Source organism: Aquarana catesbeiana, linkage group LG04 (genome assembly GCF_042186555.1).
Source record: "Aquarana catesbeiana isolate 2022-GZ linkage group LG04, ASM4218655v1, whole genome shotgun sequence".
In the NCBI taxonomy this organism is placed as follows: domain Eukaryota; kingdom Metazoa; phylum Chordata; class Amphibia; order Anura; family Ranidae; genus Aquarana; species Aquarana catesbeiana.
Genome location: NC_133327.1, coordinates 487,938,886 through 487,960,554, shown reverse-complemented (window position 1 = coordinate 487,960,554; position 21,669 = coordinate 487,938,886). Strand labels below are relative to the sequence as shown.

Sequence of the window (21,669 nt, the reverse complement as noted above, 5' to 3'; positions counted from 1 at the left end):
CTTGAGCTGCTTCACCAAAACTTCCCTTTTCACTGGTCCTCCTCATCAATACCTTACCTGGGCATTAAACTGACCAGTGACCCATTGAACCTGTTCCAATCCAATTATCTCCCAATGCTAACCCAACTATCTTCTCTACTTAACTCCTGCCAGCCTTTATGTGTCTCCTGGCTTGGACGTATTGCAGCTGTGAAAATGTCCTTGTTGCCAAAATTACTGTATTTATATAGAGTACTCCCGATTGCGATCCCCCCTTACTACCATATGATCATACAAAGCAGAGTCTTTAAGTACATTTGGGGCCCCACTAAACCCAGAGTTGCTAGGCCGGTTTTACCCCGTAATAAGCTCAGTGGAGGCCTTGGCATACCCAACTTTTTACATTACTACCATGCGGCCCGACTGGCCCTGTCTATTCTATATCATTCTAAGTCCGAAACACCACTCTGGGTTAGCCTCGAGGCCATTGACCTTCACCCAATTACTGTAACCAACTTGCTATGGCTTCCCCCTGCAGCATGGGGCCCTATAACCAACCCAATAACGCAACAGACCCTCAAACTCTGGGATAGGTTGATGATCCCCTTCAAACTGATCTCTCCACACTCTCCACTTTTATCCTTTCTAGGTCACCCTCTTTTCTACCCGGCTTACACAGAACCAGCCACATTCCAAGCCTGGGCCCAGGCGGGTCTGACTCGCATATGTGACTTAATTAATGGCGATACTATAAAATCATTTCTAGCTATTCAATCGCAGGCACATCTTCCACACAGAGAGTGCTTCCGTTACCTTCAAATTGCACATTTTGCTCAAACGACTATAAGATCTAGCTCTGGACTAGATACTCTAACTGAATTTGAGAATATGTGCGACTCGGCCCCGCATGCTCCAGGTATTATTTCTCGCCTTTATACCCATCTCACGTCGCCACCCTCAAACCTCCCCACCTATGCACAGCGATGGTCTAGAGACTTAAATATTGATCTAGAGGCAGATGACTGGACGACCATTTGGACTAACACAAAAAATTCATACCAAAATGTTGTTGCCTCAGAGGTAAACTACAAGATGCTAATGTGTTGGTATCTAGTCCCAACCAGAATCGCTAAACTCCTACCCGAATATCCCCCAAATTGTTTTAGGGGTTGCAAGGACAGAGGAACACACATGCACATCTGGTGGACATGCCCATTGGTGCAGTGTTTCTGGGCAACAACATTCCAAATGGCCTCTACTCTCCACCAAATTACCCTAAACCCCAACCCAACTATAGCCCTACTCAACCTTATTCCGCAAGACTACACCAGAGCACAACTCCGTCTCCTCCTTCACCTATTTACCGCAGCCAAGCAAACGATCGCTAAGGCCTGGAAGACACCCACTCTTAGTATAGCTGAAATGAAAAATAGGATCACTCAGGCAATGACACACAGCAAAATCGAAGCGACGATCCTAGATAAGGTCCCCCAGCACTTTAAAACCTGGCAACCGTGGATAGAGCACTTTTTGCCCACTGATATAGACAAACGCCTTTTAGAACCCTAGGATAGTTATAATTACCATCTACGATTTTTGAAATCACACCTGTGCCCGTGCGACCCGGCCGACCCATCCCTTCCACTCAGCTATTCCTCACTTCTTCCTTTCGGATCTCCTCTACTCTGCTCTCTTTTCTCCTCCTCTATCCTCCCTTTTATTTACCTTCAATAACTATTGGTGTTGTACTCTGTTTCTTGAGATGGTCTCGCCTGCTCTTATGTCCGACTCCAAAAGAATAACCACCAGAAGCCCACTATAACTAAATTAGGGACCTTGCTCCCTCTTAATGTTAGCATTTTCGGCTATTACTGGACCCTGTATTATCTGACAGAGTATCCATCTTCTGTAATCCTTCCTTTTTTTATACCATCGTTATATTGTTTTGTCGAGATGCGCACTGTTTAATACACATGCAATACCTTGTATTGAAATGCTTGTAACAGATGCTTGTTAATTACCAATACAAAAATTTGAAAAGGAGAACCAGTAGTCACTAGAGGTCTGGGAGTCCGATTCCACCCCCTGATTTTGGCAATACTAACTTTGCCCACCCCACTCGTGCCACCTTAGCTCCCCAAATAAAGGTTCTGCACATGCGCTTGTATGCCGTGAAGAAGGAGGGCGGCAGACGGATGGGGATAGTCTGTAATTTATACAGTAAGCGGGGGAGTACCGTCATCTTTAAAATCGAGGCCCGACCAAACCAGGAGATGGTGGGGGCTTCCCATCTGTGAAGGTCCTGCTGAATAAGCTTCAATTCCGAGACGAAGTTCTTTTCATACAGATCATTAAGCTTGGTAGGGAGTTGGATACCTAAGTAATAGCATCTGTTTTCCAACGAAATGGAAAGTTCACTTGACAGAGCTGTACCGTCTTGGGGGGCAAGGAGACGTTTAGCGCATAAGACTTCGAAAAGGTTAATTTTCAGATTCGAGATGGCTTTGAACTGTTCTAATACTGTCATTAGATTGGGCAGGGACGTCAGCGGGGATGTAAGAAAGAGTAAAATATCATCCATTAAGGCGGCAATCTTATAATTCCGCTGACGTACCTCTATGCCTTTTATGTCCAGATTTGCACGGATGCATCGGAGGAGGGGTTGCAAGGTAAGGATATACAGCAAGGGAGAGAGGGGACATCCCTGCCTGGTCCCATTATGGATCGGGAAGGCATCCGACAGGTGGCCATTCACTCGGACCCTCGCCCTGGGATTGGCGTAGAGTGCTTCAATAAAAGCCCGCATGCCACTTCCCAGGCCCAGGGCTTCCAGGACCGCACTTATGTAGTCCCAGGCCACCCTGTCGAACGCCTTCTCCGCATCCATGGCCACAAAGCAGCCCTCTCTGTTGGTTGATGTAAGCCAATGATGTAAATTAAGAGCCTTAATGGTGTTGTCCCTGGCTTCTCTTCCAGGGACAAAACCAACCTGATCCAGGCCTACCCAGGCAGGTACATGGTAGGACAAGCGAGTAGCCAGGATCTTGGCAAACAATTTAACATCCACATTCAGAAGGGAAATGGGTCGATAATTGGCTACATCAGCGAGGTCTCCAGACGCTTATTTTACCAGGATTATGTGAGTGCAATATTATTTAATTTTTAAATAAAGGTTTAGGGTTTTACACTATTGGAGCCTTTTATCTTTCATGGTGCATCCGTCTATCTGTGAGTTGGTGTCAATACGTGGCAGTTTGAAACACATATGTGGTGGCTATGTTCTGGTTATGTTATTATATCCTAAAGACCTTGGCTTATCGGATGTGGTCCAGAGGAATGATTCCTATTTAGGCTCTCTCTGATCTTCTGTAGTGGGGGATCATGAGTCTCTGGTAAGCGGCCAACTTACATCTTTTGGTGGTGGATCGAGCACTATCTTTACACCAACAAGGATTTCACAGCTTTTTGATGGACTTTTCACATCAATGTATTTATCACATGGGTGATACAGTCATTTATGTGTGTGGACTCACGTTTATATTTATCAATTATTTTTAATTGTTTATAACAATAATTATTCAATGTTTTTGGTGATATGACACTCTTCAAATGTTCACATTTCAGATGATATACATTCAGGAATTTATTGCTGAACTAGTGATTATTTGTAGGTATATCAGTCTTTTAGCGAGATTCCATTCTTTTCCATTTCCTAAAGGCTGTTATGCCCCTCCCACTTGCTTTTATGGACTGTCACGCCCGTTCCCCCTTTATATTTTATGGACAATTGCTATGCAGCCGAGATTTTGAAATCCACCAATTCTGATGTGTTTATTGTTCTCTGTTTTTACATGCTTAGGATAGTGGTACATTTATAGGAAAGTAGTCCAGGTGAATGTCGGGGTATATTGGGAGCAACAGGGTATGTGATTGTCACGTTTGTGACAAAAGAAAGGATTAAAAGAATCAAGGAAAAAAGCCACCCTTTATGTTCATATTGTGGTTTGTAATTTAATACACAACTGTGCCTTTAAATTTACCATTTTGCAGATCAGATGAGATTATTGTTGTTCAAGAAGTGAGTCTGTGTTGAAAGCGAAACCAGACATCGGGAAGTTACGTGTGTGTCATAAGATGGTCTGCAATTATATCTGTCTGGGTGGCATAATATAATGTGACATGATATAAGTTGACAATGAGTTATAATGATAGAGTAAATGACTGTGATTGGTTCAAAGTATGTTAAAAGGAGAGTGCACATGCGCGCGGCTCGGTCATGATCTGACCTGCTCCGCTCGCCACCAGACTTTCCCTGCTTTAATCAGCGATTGGGACATCAGGAACACTGCTTGCAGCTTGGATACCGCATCGTGCAACAGAGGGGAGAGGGATCCACCAAAGAAGACTTCTCCTCTGCCCACCTATTTGTTCCGTTCGGCGAACTCAGCTTCGGCAGCACATCAGTCTCCCTCACCTAAGATGGCGTCTGACCGGAGGACAGACTCATGTGCAGCCCTGCAGGCAACCAAGTCGCAACGTGGCTCGGCTTCCACCCCACAAGCAGCCACCTCACCACACAGTACGTCGGCCTCACAAGTCGGTCGGGCTCCAGATCCCTTCTCCTCCCAGTCACAGGAAGACATGCTCCAGCCATGGATGGGTGAGTCCCCACAGTTCTCTCCCTCCTCAGCATATCAGGGGGAGGGTTTGTACTATGCTGATTCCCCAGCTTCATTCATGAACAGAAATATGTCTGAAATGGCAGAGATAGCTTTGATCCATAATAGTTCAGGGAGTGAACAACCCCCCCCCCCCCCCCCCACTTCCAGCTCCATACTCTGGGGACTCTGTTCTGTTAGCTCGCTTTTCAGCACTACTCCAGCAGGAGTTATCAAAAGCATGCCTGTCTATCACTGCTGAAATAAAGCATGATTTCCACAGCATTGGTGAATGGTTAGACACCGTTGAGTTTAAGATGGATGGCACAGTGAGGAGGGTTAATCAAAATTCTACCCTGATTTCTTCTCTACAAGACCAATTGGACCAGGCTAATGCCAAAATAGAATATCAGGAAAATAGGTCCAGACGATATAATTTTAGAATTCGTGGCCTGCCAGAAGCAGTAACTGATTTGGAAGACGCAGTAAATGTCCTGATGCAGGACTTAATTCCAGACATTTCACCATACCATCTGGAAATAGATAGAGTGCATCACGCTCTGACGGCTCCTAGACAGGATGGTCTACCTAGAGATGTTATAGTTAACCCACATTTCTACAGAATCAAGGAAAAAATAATGTCCACGGCTCGCACCAGGAGTGACATTACCTTCCTGGGCCACACCATTCAAATATTTGCGGATATTTCTGAAACCATTACTGGCTCATCTAACTAACCATCAAATTTTGCTGGTCATTTCCGTTCCACTTCTCTTTCACCTATAAGGGCAAGTCACACTCCTTTGCCAACTTTCCAGCTGGAGAGGAAGTCCTCTTGAGCATGGACTTGATCTCTAGGGAGTCTCTGTCCCCCAAATTACAGCAAAACAGAGCTCGCCCAATTTCACCTTTGTGGTCTCAACAACAGCGACCTTCTTCAAAGAAACTCCCTCCTCTCGCAGGATCCTATGGATGACCGTCTTAACTGTAATTTGAGGAGGTTGCCCGCTCGGTGATAATCACAATCACCAATTGCCTGCAAAAGGCCTTTCTCAAGTGGTTTGGGACATACCCAGATGTTTTCATCTATTCTACGTTAGTGGTTTTACATACCCTAAATGCAGTTACCCCAGTTCTGGGGGAGGGGGGTTTTACTATATTGCGTGAGTGGACTCCACCATATGAGATTGCAATATGTTATTGTTGTGACTGAAATGTTATCTGTTCGACTGGTTTTCCCCAATTCCCTTACTATCCTTTGAATGGAAAGGGACCGGGACGGAAATGCATGCCCCCCGTTAGTGAGCTTGTCCTTACCAGGTGGGGAGCGACAACCTCACACTACTTGATGAGAACTATAGTTTCCCAGACCTTTGTGATTTCACTAATCTGTCAAACGACTCCGTTTCTTTGTTTTTGGTTTGCTGGTATGCGATGGTCCAGTTTACTGCATCCCAACACTAATTCTATCTTTTTTTCTTCTTCCTAATGTTTCTTCATTTCAGTGCACCCCTGCTTCCAATGCCCGAAGCTTTCATTCTAGGTGCCAGGCCCTCGGAGGAGATGAAGGATAATGACAACAGGCGAGTACATTCTACCAAACCCTTATGTTAAGTACCCTTTCCTCTAAAATTCAAATTTTACCTCACAATGTTCAGGGTTTTAATCCCCCTACGAAACGCACGATGGCTTTCCAAAATTTTCACAAATTGGGCATAGACATACTGCTCCTTCAAGAAACACACTTCTCTCGTACCTCAGCCCCCAAATACTTAAATGTCAGATACCCCATTCTACCTGTCTAATGGCCCAGATAAGAAAAGAGGTGTAGCGATTTGCATAGCGAAAAAAGTCCCATTAACTCCTACTACGGTAATCAAAGATAAAGAGGGGAGATACATCATGGTGGTAGGGAAAATAATGAACGTGCAATCACCCTTATTTCATAGTATGCTCCCAATGTGGGTCAAGTAAAATTTTTTGAGCCCATGCTCACAGTACTGATGCCTCATGTGCTGGGCCACGTTATAATAGGGGGAGATAGTAATGTGTCTTTGGACTAAGCCCTGGATAGATCTAATGCACACAAACCGATTTTGAAACACATCCTAAAACAGGGTTGCAAACTGGCTTGGATACTGCACTCCCATGACCTGATAGATATCTGGAGGGATCTCCACCCTACGACCAGATATCATACCCATTATTCTCAGGTCCGTAAAATGTATTCAGGAATAGACCATATATTTACATTGTCACCACTGCTTCCCTCCATTGACTCGACCAAACTACTGTCCACCTCGTGGTCTGACCATTCGCCAGTCCAGATTTCATTATCAGATCTGAGAACTAGACCAAAACCCTCAATGTCGTGTCTTAATGCCTCATTGCTTAATGACCCCACCATTTATAATGAAATAGAAAAAGGAAAAAACTGTGCTAGACTTGGTAAAGTGAAAACAAAGGCAGCAACTCAAATGTGGAATACACACAAAATAGACAAATAAAATGGAGGATAGCTGCGCAAGACAAAGGCCGTGGCTGGGTTACAGCCAAACGCCTCTTTCTGCTTACTATCTGGTAAGCAGGCATTTTATGCGGTGGTTGGGCACTCTTTCATAATGTGTGGAGTCACTGTGGTGTTATTCAAGAATTGACTTATGGACTATTTTCATTATTATCTATTTATCTATTGTTATGGGTGTAGCTCTCCTCCATTTTATTTGTCTATAATGAAATAGAGACTGCCCTACGGCAATACTTTACTGACAATCATGCAACTGATACCTCCCCTAGTATTAACTGGGCAGCACAAAGCAACAATTCGTGGCAAACTAATCCAAATAGCCTCCAGAACCAAACGCAGTCATGCACAAACGATACAACAAGAGGAGGAGTTACAACGTATAGTGCAAGAGCAAAAGTGTAATCCCCAATTGGATTTGAGACATAAAATTAAAACGGCACGTATGGCATTAAATGTTAGCCTTACCACTAAGGCTGAGAAGTATCTACGTTGGTCTAGGCATCGATTCTATACCTTGGGAGACAAACCTACATCACTATTGGCTAGGAAATGTACCCCTCGACCATACAATCCAGCCTTGCCAAGATTACTGCAAGATGGGAAACGGACTCAAAACCCCCAATTAATAATTGCAGAATTTTCAAAAAAAAATTTCTAAACTTTACACAACACTGAACCCATTCCCCACAGCTCAAGCGGATAAATTCTTCCACAATATCCCCCTTCCACAGGTCGCACAGGACCACACAGAGTTAATGGAGGGCGACTTTACGGAGGGAGAAATCAAGGCAGCAATTAAAAGTTTGAACCCGTCAAAGGCACTGGGCTCGGATAGCTTTACTGGCCATTATTATAGAAAGTACTCAGAGCTATTGACACCTCATCTATGCTGCTTTTTCAATGAACTGAGAAGAGGTTCCCCGTTAGCCATGCATGAAAATGCTGCTTTCATATATGTCATCCCTAAACCAGGGAAGGTCCACGGGGACTGTGCCAACTATCGCCCGATCTCACTCATTAACGTGGATCTTAAATTGATGACTAAAATTTTAGCGACTAGAATGAATACTTTTCTATCCAGTTATATCCATCCGGACCAAGAAGGATTTGTTCCCAATCGACAGGCACCTGACGGGTGATAAATATAATAGCAGCGCTACATTCAAACTGGGACAACCATGGCAAGCGTAAGGGCATGCTATTGTTGTTAGACCTTTGCAAGGCATTTGACTCTGTATCATGGGATAATATACGCTATGTATTGAAGCGATATATACTAAGGCTTACCTGTAGGTGCTGGAAATACCTCCTAAACTTCCATTAGGAGATATTTACAATAAAGCCATGCGCCGATATCTGCGGCGCATGCGCACTTTAGAAAGGGCAGATTGTGCCGTTTCTTAAGGGGGTCACGCCGTGACTGACGGCTCCTGTGCGCATGTGCGGGAGTGACGTCATGGGACTCCGGCCAGTCACAGAGCCGGAGTTTGCGGCCCCGGAAGGAAGGTAAGTGACACATAATGGGCTACTATGCGATGCATAGTAGCCCATTATGCTTTACTTTTGCCCCCCATCAGGGTTTACTTCCTCTTTAAGACATCACTTTGTATACAGAAATACCTATCTCATGTAAACAATCTTTTGTCTTGGAATTTGATATGTACAATTTTCAATAAAATTTATTCAAAAAGAAAGTATGTTAAAAGGAATTGTGTCATTTGGATATGTACCCCTTATTGGCGGAAGATGGTCAGTAACACCTATCTTTTATCCATATTTAACACCCTGTCTGGGATAATAAAATCGAACAGTGTACGAAGCAACTTTGCTGTGTCAATTATTCATATATGCTGTTTCCTATGCATAGAGATATATTTGGGTATGAAAGCAACGGAATCGGTCATAATTATAATTAGAGAAGTAGATATTAGTCAGGACTAGTGATTAAAGGTGAAATTGCACCTTTCAGGCACCACATTGGCCCTATGCCAATCCAATGGTACTACTCCAGTCATTGACGAGTCCCTAAAAATTTGAAACAATGGCTTTGACAGAGCTCAATTCTTTTAGGATCTGTGGGTGGGAGCCATCTGGTCCAGGTGCTTTATCCACCTTTATTCTGTCTAAATATTTCTGGACCATATCAATTTTGAGCCATTGTGGATCATTTGGGGCTGTGTCAATACTATCCCCATTATGGACTTGAGCTCCCCCCATGCTCCTTTGTACATACCTAGCTGAAGAAAGCTTTTAATAAATGTGCCTTCTCTTTGTTCGCAGTCACCCACTCCAGATCATTTTGTAAAGGACCTACATGCCCAGGCCTGGTCTTTTCACTATGAATATATTTTCTTGGGGGATCAAATACTTATTTTACTCACCGAACTGCAACTCATTTTATAACATTTGTATCGTGTTTTTTCTGGATTTTTGGTTAATATTCTGTTTCTATCATCTAAAATACACTTATGGTAAAAATTATAGACCCTTCATTTCTTTGTAAGTGGACAAAATCTGCTGGGGATCAAATAATTATTTTCCTTACTGTACTGTATGTCATCCAAGCAGCCATTTCATTAGTGTTATATACTCTCCACCCAAAACATATTCTAGTGTGTGTTTTTGATAAAGATATTAGCACACAAGCTTCTTTGAAGAAACAATGAATGTTAATGATCCCTGTATTCTGTGGTACGGTGAAGAATTGGTAGACATTAAATATGTGACTAAAAAAACACCACATTAATATAGCAATATAAAAATTCAAACATACAGCACTAACCTTTGGCGGTAAAGGTGGTGGCACCTTGGGCTTTATGGTAGCACTGGAAAAGAAAGGCACACAAAATAAGTAAATAAACAAAATAACACCAAAAATGACCCTCACAGCACAGGATCTGACTAAAATTCAAAACAAAGCATTTTAGACATATACAGGCAAGACTGCTCTAAAGCAGTAGTTTAAAAACTCTATTAGACTGGGGTCTTGCAAATTCTTTCAAAAAAGCTTCAAAGCTGCAAAAAAAAAAAAAAAAAAAAAAAAATGTATATACCTCAGTGTCAATCTGAAAAGCTGCAGAATCTTTGGCACCAGCATAGAGTTAAAGGATTTGAAAAAGGCAGAAGTTTTTTTTATCTTAATGCATTCTATGCATTAAGATAAAAAACCTGTGTGAAGCAGCCTCCCCAGCACCCCCTAATTACTTACCTGAACCCCATATCTCTCCAGCGATGTCCACGAGTGTCTTAGCTGCTCGGGACTCTCCTCCTGATTGGCTGAGACACAGCAGCAATGCCACTGGCTCCCGTAACTGTCAAAGTCAGTTAGCCAATCAGGGGAGAGAGAGGGGGCGGGGCTGGGGCTCCATGTCTGAATGGATACACAGAGCTGTGACGCGGCTCAGATGCCCCCATAGCAAGCTGCTGGCTGTGGGGCACTCGATAGAAGGGAGGGGCCAGGAGCAATGAAGAGGGATCCGGGAAGAGGAGGATCCAGGCTGCTCTGTACGAAACCAACTGCACAGAGGAGGCAAGTATAAAATGTTTATTTATCTATTTTTAAAACGAGACTTTACAATCACTTCAAGTCTTGTTTGTTTGGCCAACTAGGGAAGGATGCTGTGGGCATAGAAGCAAGTAACTGACTTCAATGTTTCCTAGCAATACTGTCACTGGCCAGCTGCTGCCAGTGACAAGATGGTAAGTGTGAAATGCGCTTAAAATTACAACACAACTGTATTATATGTACGGCAGCAGCATGAGTTTTAAATTAGGTAAGCAGACTATTACCCAATCGCATCCACCCCTTCAATAACTTTCTCCAATAACCTCCATATCCCACACAAGCACCTTGAATTTAAAGCAGAACAAATTTCCGAAAAAAAAAAATAAAAAAAAATATGCAATGTAAAAATAGGTTAGGTGTTTGCCATTTTAGATATCACTGTAATTTCATTAGCATTTTCACTTTTATTCAGTCTGGGCAGCATAGCGCTCTCTGTACTTCTGATTGGCTTTGGCTATTAGAGCTGCGGCTCTCATACACAGAACCGCAGTGTTGTTTGTTCACCTCTCTTGACATTTCACAGAACCCTTTGTAGTAGTGTAGTTATGTTCCCTGTGCTGTTTGTTTGACTTACCTTGTAATGGTGGGCTCATATGTAGTGGATGCATTTTGTAGTGTCATGGCTGATTGATTCTGTCCATATATTGCTGCAACTAGCTTGTCCCTGTTCTTCGAAGAGACAAGACATCTTCCTGTTCCGGGTCACACAGCTTCCAATGCATGCCTTGTCATCTGCTCTGTGTTGCATCACCAATGTGTAAGTGGTACTGTAATAAGAAAACATCTTCCAGCTGCATGGGAGTTCTCTGTGTGTCTGTAAATGCTCTGTGTCTGTGTCAGATCTAATTACAGTGTAACTCTCAAACTACACAAGCAATAGACTGGGAGACCCAGGGCTTGTTAGATATGTAATTTCTTCACAGGAGGTTTCAGGTCTCGCACTACTGACAGTAATGCATTAAGAGCAACAATTGACACCATGAAACTGCATGATAAATGCACATCTTAGCAGAGGAAAAACACAAGGTGCAGGTAGGAATGTGTACATTTCATTTAACTTATTTTTATACTGCAGATTAAAAAAAAGCAAAACCTTTGCCTGGAGTTCTGCTTATGGGAAACACATTGCGTTTAATGGTACCGGTTCACATCAATGCAACTCAGCAGAGCGTGATTTTGGAAAAGGTTCCTGTATTACTTTGGTGCAATTAGAGCACAATTTTGGCCCCACAGCAAATACAAACCACATCCAAGTTGCAATACAAATTCGCACCGAAAATGTGTTCAAAATTCGATCCCAGAAGTGTAAACCAAGCCTTAAACTCTAAGAACTTCTAATTCACAGCAGAAAGCCCCTCACCCTCCTTCTGCGCTTTACCCCATAGCAACACTCTGCATTACTCACATTTACAACTTGCCTGGTTCTGTTTAAGATGGCCGCAACTTCAGACTCACTGCTGCTGATTAGGATGCCAGCAACCTCTTCTTCCATGCCAAATGCTAATAAGAGAAGGGGCAGCGTTTCACTTTAAGCAAATGCTGTTTTGTTGCTGTTGCTCACAAGCAATGTTTTGCATCCTGCCTTGTGTACCCTGTGAGGTAGGCTCAACCTACTAACACAGTGTGCACAGCATGTAAGCAAACAGTGAGGGGGTGTGGCTTGGCCGTTCATGTGAACAGACGTGCTTCACTGCAGCTCCGACGGACTCCTGAAAATAATCCTGTTGCGAGACTCATTCTTAGATATTAAGCCCACAATCCTCGCTACCTGTGTGCTGACACCCTCTGGGACATTCTTCCTGCCTCGGAAAAACCCGCAGCCATGACCAGAAAGAAGGAGTGCCCCCCGGGCAGATGGCCGGCAAACTCACCATGACGACTCCCCACAGCCTTAGTGTGCACAGAAGGACCACCAAAAAACAGTGGCAGCTAAATTTGGGAAGTTTTCTCACAATCCAAGCAAAGGCAAGACTCTGCAGAAGCCCTCTCCCTCTTCCCATTCTGCAACAGCTCGAATGACTTCTTCACCACAGCCCTTCAGTGCAATACGGCCTACAGCTCTCGCCAGGATGCCTGCCTCTCCAGGGACCACAGTGAGTACTTCCCCACTGCCATTACATGTGGCTATAGTAGACGCAGACACTGATACCAGGGAACCCACACTGAAAGAAATGCTTACCGCTGTACACACCTATGGATCCTCTCTAACTCACTTATCAGCAGAAGTAAAGGGTATGAAAGAGGATTTACTTCACATAAGGCATGACATGCAGAAAATTAGGGAGAGAGCTACAGCCCTAAAGGGTAGGGTGAGGACGAATTACCTCCACTATTGCAAGACATTCGTGCAAAATCCACCAAAGCAACTGACACTGCAGCCGGAACTGAAGACATGGAAAACAGACTCGGACATAGTAACTTGCGTATAGTGGGAATGCCTGAAAAGGCAGAAGGAAAAAAAAACAGGTGATTTCACTGAATGCTGCCTGATTGAAACCTTTGGGAAAGATAACCTCTCTGCATTTTTTTCTGTAGCGAAAGCCCACAGAGTACCATCTCGAGCACCACCACCAGGGGGCCCTGACTGTCCATTCCTGCTGAAGTTATTACACTGTAAAGATAGGACTATTATCTTTCGGCTGGCCAGGCAGACACCTAACATGGAGATTCAGGGTACTAAAATCTCCATTTACCCTGATTTATTGGCTGCAATCCAAAAACAAAGGGCAAAGCTTACAGAGATCAAGAAATGACTACGAGCTATCCCGGTGGTATACTCTATGCTAAACCCTGCTAAACTAAGGGTGGTAGCCAATGGCGGCTCGTCCATTAGGGACGCCGCCCCACTAATTCATGTGTCTGGCCCCTAATCTACATGCAGGGCATAGGATGCATGGATTCCAATAAGATTGAGCACCAGCCGCTACTCGTGGTGGCAGTCCACTTTTTTGAAAATCCTGTCACGGCAATCAATTGGTTGGATCATCATGAAAGACTGCTATGTGCAGCAACTTATTGATTCCTGGTTGATATAGTGCAGGAGCTACCACATAAAGTCACCCTTCACACATTACCTTTTATTGGAGCTCAATTTTAAAGACGAAAGAAAAAACAATACATTCATTCAATTTCTACAGTGTAGTCCACACAGCCATATTTGAAATGTTGTCGGCTTTGGCCCTTTTTACTACCCCTCTCACTACCCTGGGGCAAATGCTTGGAAATGCTCAACGGAAAACAAACAGTGCAGACTCAGACTGTGACAGTGGTACCTGCGGCTGTTAGTATCTACAATGAGGGCAAATATAACTGCAGGCTCTGCAAAGACTGACTGCTCCAGCTATCGCCCGTCAGAAGGGAGGCTGAGGCTCGGTGAATGAGAATCACTGCTCTAAAGTATGAAACAACTAGAACATAGCATCTAATAGAGAACAGATGGCTGCCTGACCTTGGCTGTAGGACACAGTGATCCTCATGTCTGTATATCTCAGCAGATATCCCAGCTGATCATTCCCTGAAGAACTAGCAAACCGCTTTGTTGGATTTTACAGTTGACCACTACCATTTCCCCTGAGATAAGGTCCACACTATAGGTGTGTGTGTAGCTATTCTCCTCATTACCTCATCTATAGGAATCAGCATGGAATGCTTACATGTTCTATGGTTGGATGCTACATGCATATCTGACTGTCATCTAATGCCTTTGGCTAGCTATAAACTGGCCACGATTAGGTGCTCCTCGCAAGATTTCTGACACAGGAGTGAAAAGAATTATCAGAAGAGTTACCACTTGAGGAGAGCTTCAGAAAGACCTGGAACAAGCAGGTACATTTGTTTCAAAGAAAACAATAAGTAACGTACGTTACGCCATGGCCTGTATTCACTCACACCATGCAAGACTCCATTGCTGAAGAAAAAGCATATCAAAGTTTGTTTAAAGTTTCCTGCACAACATTTAGGCAAGCCCGTGAAATACTGGGGGAATATAGTTTGGTCAGATGAGACCAAAATTGAACTCTTTGGATGCCATAATACACACCATGTTTGGAGGTCAAATGGCACTGCACATCACCCCAAAAACACCATACCAACAGTAAAGTTAGAGGTGGGATCATCATAGTGTGGCACTGTTTTTCAGCACACGGTACTGGTAAACTTCATATCTTTGAAGGATGAATGAAAAAATGTACCAAGACATTCTTGATAAAAAATCTGCTGCCATCTACCAGTATGATGATGATAAAATGAGGGTGGGCATTTCAGCAAGACAATGATTCCTAACGCAAAGCCAAGGAAACTCTTAATTGGTTTCAAAGAAAGAAAATAAAGCTGCTAGCATGGCCCAGCCAATCACCTGACTTGAATCCAATAGAAAAATCTATGTAAAGAACTAAAGATCAGAGGTCATAGAAGAGGACCACAGAACCTATAAGTTTTGAAGACTATGTGGAAGAATGGCCCAAAATCACACCTGAGAAATGCATTTGATTAGTTACTCCATACAGGAGGTGTCTTGAAGCTGTCATTACCAATAAAGGATTTTGTACGAAGTATTAAATACATTTCAGTTCCCATGTTCAATACTTTTCCCTTGTGTCATTCCATTTTATTACACATAACTTAATTTCTGAACTTATTTGTTTGGTTTCTTTGTATGTATAAATGGCATGTGTTGTTACCGATATGTGGTGAAAATCTCATGTCAATAGCACCTTTAGAAATACACTATATTGTCAAAAGTATTGGGATGCCTGCCTTTACACGCACATGAACTTTAATGGCATCCCAGTCTTAGTCCGTAGGGTTCAATATTGAGTTGGTCCACCCTTTGCAGCTAGAACACCTTCAACTCTCCTGGGAAGGCTGTTCACAAGGTTTAGGAGTGTGCCTATGGGAATTTTTCACCATTCTTCCAGAAGCGCATTTGCGAGGTCAGGCACTAACGTTGGACGAGAAGGCCCGGCTGGCAGTCTCCACTTGAATTCATCCCAAAGGTGTTCTATTGGGTTGAGGTCAGGACTCTGCGCAGGCCGTTAAGATCTTCCACACCCCAAACTCGCTCATCGAGCTCTTTATGGACCTTGCTTTGTGTACTAGTGCGCAGTCATGTTGGAACAGGGAGAGCCATCCCCAAACTGTTCCCATAAAGTTGGGAGCATGAAATTGTCTAAAATGTCTTGGTATGCTGATCCCTTCACTGGAACTAAGTGATTTGTAAGTATGGGTCCCCCCTTGGTTGATAACCAATTTGCGTAAACAGAATACATCTTACTATTTAAGTTCATCTTTTTTCCTCATTAATGTACACACAGCACCCCATATTTTGAGAAAAGCAGAGAATTGTTGACATATTTGCACTTTTATTAAAAAAGAAAAACTCAAATATCACATGGTCCTAAGTATTCAGACCCTTTGCTGTGACACTTATTTAACTCAGGTGCTGTCCATTTCTTCTGATCATCCTTGAGATGGTTCTACACCTTCATTTGAGTCCAGCTGTGTTTAATTATACTTATTGGACTTGCTTAGGAAAGCCACACACCTGTCTATATAAGACCTTACAGCTCACAGTGCATGTCAGAGCAAATGAGAATCATGAGGTCAAAGGAACTGCCTGAAGAGCTCAGAGACAGAATTGTGGCAAGGCACAGATCTGGCTAAGGTTACAAAAAAATTTCTGCTGCACTTAAGGTTCCTAAGAGCACAGTGGCCTCCATAATCCTTAAATGGAAGATGTTTGGGACGACCAGAACCCTTCCTAGAGCTGGCCGTCCGGCTAAACTGAGCTATCGGGGGAGAAGAGCTTTGGTGAGAGAGGTAAAGAAGAACCCAAAGATCATTGTGGCTGAGCTCGAGAGATGCAGTCGGGAGATGGGAGAAAGTTGTAGAAAGTCAACCATCACTGCAGCCCTCCACCATTCGGGGCTTTATGGCAGAGTGGCCCGATGGAAGCCTCTCCTCAGTGCAAGACACATAAAGGCCCGCATGGAGTTTGCTAAAAAAAACACCTGAAGGACTCCAAGATGGTGAGAAATAAGACTCTCTGGTCTGATGAGACCAAGATAGAACTTTTTGGCCTTAATTCTAAGCGGTATGTGTGGAGAAAACCAGGCACTGCTCATCACCTGTCCAATACAGTCCCAACAGTGAAGCATGGTGTTGGCAGCATCATGCTGTGGGGGTGTTTTTCAGCTCCAGGGACAGGACGACTGGTTGCAATAGAGGGAAAGATGAATGCGGCCAAGTACAGGGATATCCTGAGCGAAAACCTTCTGCAGAGTGCTCAGGACCTCAGACTGGGCCGAAGGTTTACCTTCCAACAGGACAATGACCCTAAGCACACAGCTAAAATAACGAAGGAGTGGCTTCACAACAACTCCGTGACTGTTCTTGAATGGCCCAGCCAGAACCCTGACTTAAACCCAATTGAGCATCTCTGTAGAGAGCTAAAAATGGCTGTCCAACAACGTTTACCATCCAACCAGACAGAAATGGAGAGGATCTGCAAGGAGGAATGGCAGAGGATCCCCAAATCCAGGTGTGAAAAACTTGTTGCATCTTTCCCAAAAAGACTCATGGCTGTATTAGATCAAAAGGGTGCTTCTACTAAATACTGAGCAAAGGGTGTGAATATTTAGGACCATGTGATATTTCAGTTTTTCTTTTTTAATAAATCTGCAAAAATGTCAACAATTCTGTGTTTTTCTGTCAATATGGGGTGCTGTGTGTACATTAATGAGGGAAAAAATGAACTTAAATGATTTTAGCAAATGGCTGCAATATAACAAAGAGTGAAAAATTTAAGGGGGTCTGAATACTTTCCGTCCCCACTGTATATTCCTAAACTTTTTCTACTTTTTAGACAATTGTGTGTGTGTCAATCCCTGAGGAAGTGACATCATATCACGAAATGTGTCGGGTTACATAGATGCACTATACACTGATCAGAGCGGCAGCCCATTGCCTGCATGAGTTGAGCGCTTTACCGTCGTTTTTGCGGCGCTTTTCAGTCACTAGCGGGGCACTTTTAACCCCCCCCGCTAACGGACGAAAAAGTGTTAAATGCACCCGCAAAGCACCGAGGCAGTGGCGCTTTGCCGGCGTTGCCCTTGGATTTCAATGGGCAGGGGCACTTTAATTTTTTCCCTGGGAATAGATTTTTCAATTATTTAAAGTTCAAAATCTTCCCACCTTGTTATCACATCATAGTGGGAATATAAATCCATTTGAACGACAATACCATCAGATTACAAAAAGTATTGACTCAATAAGTTACTTGCTTCCCTCTTGAACCTTACCCTCCGCCCTCCCCCCCCCCCCCCCCCCCCCGAGACCGTACCCCACCTGTTTCCCCCCACTCTTCTCCTCCAGCCTCCTCCTATCTGCCCGCCCGTCGGGTTCCTCTATGTACCTTTCAATGGTGCGACACAGCCACCCCTAATCTAAGTAGTCCACATCTCAACTGCTTTTAGGGATTCTTTGAATTTAACCCATACACTCCACTTTGTTTCATAGGCCCCCATTTTCATCCCTTCACTAAACCTTAAGTATTCTAAACTATGTATCTCATTAATTTTCTTAAACCAGTCCCTCATCGTGGGTCTTTCTTTCTTTTGCCAATACTTAGGAATTAGGCTTTTAGCTGCATCGATAAGGTGTGGTAAGAGCGTTCTAAGGTAAGTTTTAGTGTGCATGTCACTCAGATGAAATAGGCAGGGCCAGGGGTCATTGGGTATGTCCAAATTTGTGATCTCTTTGCTATACTTTCTTACTTCACTCTAAAATATTTTAATTTCCGGGCAAAACCACCAAATATGAGCCATTGACCCTAGTTCTTCACAACCCCTCCAACAATACTGTGAAGTTTCATTTTGAAATTTATGTACCCGATCCGGAGTCAGATACATTCTGGCCAGACATTTAAAGTTTAGCTCTACCATTTTCCAATTGACCGACGTGGCCGAGACTCTCTTCAATACCAGTGAGACTTCTGGAGCTGTAAGCGTTCTTTCTAGTTCCTTTTCCCATTTCCCAATAAAGGCCGGGGTGTCTGCACTTCCCAATTCTATTAAAACTTTGTAGATCCGAGAGAAGCCGCCCTTCCCCTTTTTGTCAGTACATATCTTCTCTAATGGGAGTAAATTATCCGACGATCTAATAGGTCGCGGTAGAGAATCTATAAAATGCTTTAGTTGATTGTAGCGCCAAGTGTTAATGACTATCATGTTTTTCTTATCTTTGAGCTCTTGGAGTGAGCATATTTTTTCCTGGCACATTACATCTTTTAGTTGAATATTATCTTCCCGTAACCACTTGCCAAAACACTCCTCTTTCCCTGGTACAAAGTAGTCTGAATCTTTGAGTGGCATTAAAGGTGAGTTAAACTCCCAGTGTTCCCTTTTGTGCAACGTATCCCATATTTTAAGTGCGTGTCTGGTAATATCGGGAGTTTCAGTGCTACATTTTCTCAACTGCGGTGCAATCCATATTATTTTATTCAAGTTAGTGTCACTAATTTTATTTTCCATTTCTACCCAGTGTTTTTCTTTACTTTTCACCCATTCTACAACCCTGGCTAGAGCAATAGCTTCATAATATTTACGTACATCTGGTGCTCCCCATCCCCCTTTACTTTTAGCTTTTATCAGTTGAGTAAATTTTAATTTAAATCTTAAGAACATTGAGTGCAAACTTCTAAGGTATGCTTGCGGCAACGTTATTGGGAGCATTTGCATTTTATATGTAATTTTTGGCAATAATACCATTTTGTAAATATTTATTCTCCCCGCCCAGGATAACTGTCCCTGGGAGATTCTACTTAGTTCTGACTTTACCTCGTTCAAGAGCGGTATATAATTCGCTTGATATAGCGTTTCAGTTGATGTGGTGATTTTAACTCCTAAATAATTCAATTCTTTTTTCCCCCAGACAAAGGGGAAGTGTTTTTGATATGAATAATCCCTCGCTTTACTAAAGTTAATATCTAATGCTTCTGATTTAGTCGGGTTAACTTTAAAGTTGGATAACTTCCCATATTCTGATAGGGTGGCCATAATATTCGGAAGGGAAATCCTTGGGTGTGTTATATAGAGCAGAATGTCGTCTGCGAAAGCAGCCAGTTTGTATTCGACATTGCCTATCACTACCCCACTAATGTCCGGGTTCCACCTGATCTTCGAGAGGAGGGGTTCCAGGGACAATAAGAAGAGCATAGGGGAAATTGGGCACCCCTGTCTCGTGCCATTAAACATATCGAAAGACTCAGATAGGATCCAGTTTATCCTCACTCTCGCTGAGGGCCTAGAATATAGAGCCCCTATCCATGTGCAAATTCTCTGCCCAAGACCAATTTCCTCAAGCGTACCCATCATGAAGTCCCAGTCTACTCTATCAAACGCTTTTTCCGCGTCTATTAATAGAAGTAGGCCTGGGGCTCCACTCTGTTTGATTTCCTGAGCTACCAGGAGGGTTTTAATACTGTTGTCACGTCCCTGCCTACCTGATACAAACCCCACCTGGTCCGGGTGTATGATCGTGTTTATTATTTGTTTCATTCTTTCCGCAATCACTTTTGCAAATAGTTTTGTATCCACATTTAAGAGGGAGATAGGCCTGTAGCTGGAACATAGTGTACCATCTTTGCCTTCCTTGAGAATGATCGCTATATTGGCTGCCAGTGCTTCTTTTCTCATTTCCCCTTTATCCCCTATATCATTCATATAGGAGCACAATTTTGGTATTAGATAGTCCTGATATTTTTTGTAGTACAGCACCGTCAGCCAATCCGGGCCTGGGCTCTTACCTACTTGCGTCTCCCTGAGCGCCTTTCTCACTTCAGTCTCCGTAATGGGAGCCTCCAAGGCGATTCGTTCCCCTCCGGTTATTTTGGCCATTCCCGCCTCTTTTAAGTAGTTTTTAATTTTCACTCGTTTTTGCTCCATCTCCTTAATAGTGTCGTTTTTATCTATAGAATACAGCTCCCCGTAGAATTCTTTGAAAGTTTTATCTTATCAATATAATTATTGTTTTTCTTTTTGCTTAGAACTTTTGCCAGGAGTCTACCAGGTTTATTACCGCCTATGTATCTTTCTTTTTTTACGAGGTTGAACACCTTTCGGTTTTCTCGTTCGATTAGCTGCCTCATAGCCTCCCTGCTCCTATATAGTCCCTCCAATATCTTTATATCCCCCGATATCTTATGCTGTTGTTCTAGTTTAAAGATTTCCTCTTGCAGCTCACAGAGAATCCTAGCCTGCCTTCTCTTTTTCTCCACTCCCTCCTTTATTATAATCCCTCTGATATACGCTTTGTGAGCTGCTGGTGTCTCGTCCGAGGTATTAATTTTGAAATAGAATTCTAATTCTTCTTTAATGCGCTTATCAATTTCTCTATCGTGTAGGAGATCCTCATTTTGTCTCCAATTATTACGCAGCAGTTTGTGTTTACTTAATTTCATTCACAGGCTCACGGGTGCGTGATCGGAGAACGTCATTGCTCCTATATTTGTACTCTCCACCTTCTCAATATACCAATGCTCAACCAAGAAGAGATCCATTCTAGAATACATCGCATGTACGGGGCAATAGAAGGAGTAATCTCTTAGACTCTGATGTTGTATCCTCCATACATCCACCAGTTGATACTGACGCAACTTTTTTTTAAGTTTGTTCAACCATATCCCTCCAGTCCCCCGGACACGCGACGTACTGTCTCTACCTGGCTCAAGGCATGTGTTAAAATCTCCTGCTATAATAGCCCTCCCCTTCTTAAAGCCTTCGAACGTTGAGAGGATTCCCAGTAAGTACCTTCCTGGGTTGATATTTGGGCAGTATATGTTAGCCAATGAGCATTCAACCCCGTTAAGTTTACCTTTAAGGAACAAAAAACGACCCTCAGGGTCAGTCATTCTCTCCTCCAACGTAAACCTAACATCCTTTGCA

The 21,669-nt window shown here is 43.2% G+C and overlaps 1 protein-coding gene across 1 annotated transcript in view; it reads right to left on the bottom strand.

Annotated features, from left to right (window-relative positions):
• The window catches only part of MAP4K3 (mitogen-activated protein kinase kinase kinase kinase 3), a 1,235,976-nt gene that overhangs the window by 439,789 nt on the left and 774,518 nt on the right, over positions 1–21,669 (bottom strand). Inside the window, exon 20 of the mRNA XM_073628950.1 lies at positions 9,947–9,989. Within this exon, the coding sequence (XP_073485051.1) occupies positions 9,947–9,989 (43 nt within the window). The remainder of the gene's footprint in view (positions 1–9,946; positions 9,990–21,669) is intronic.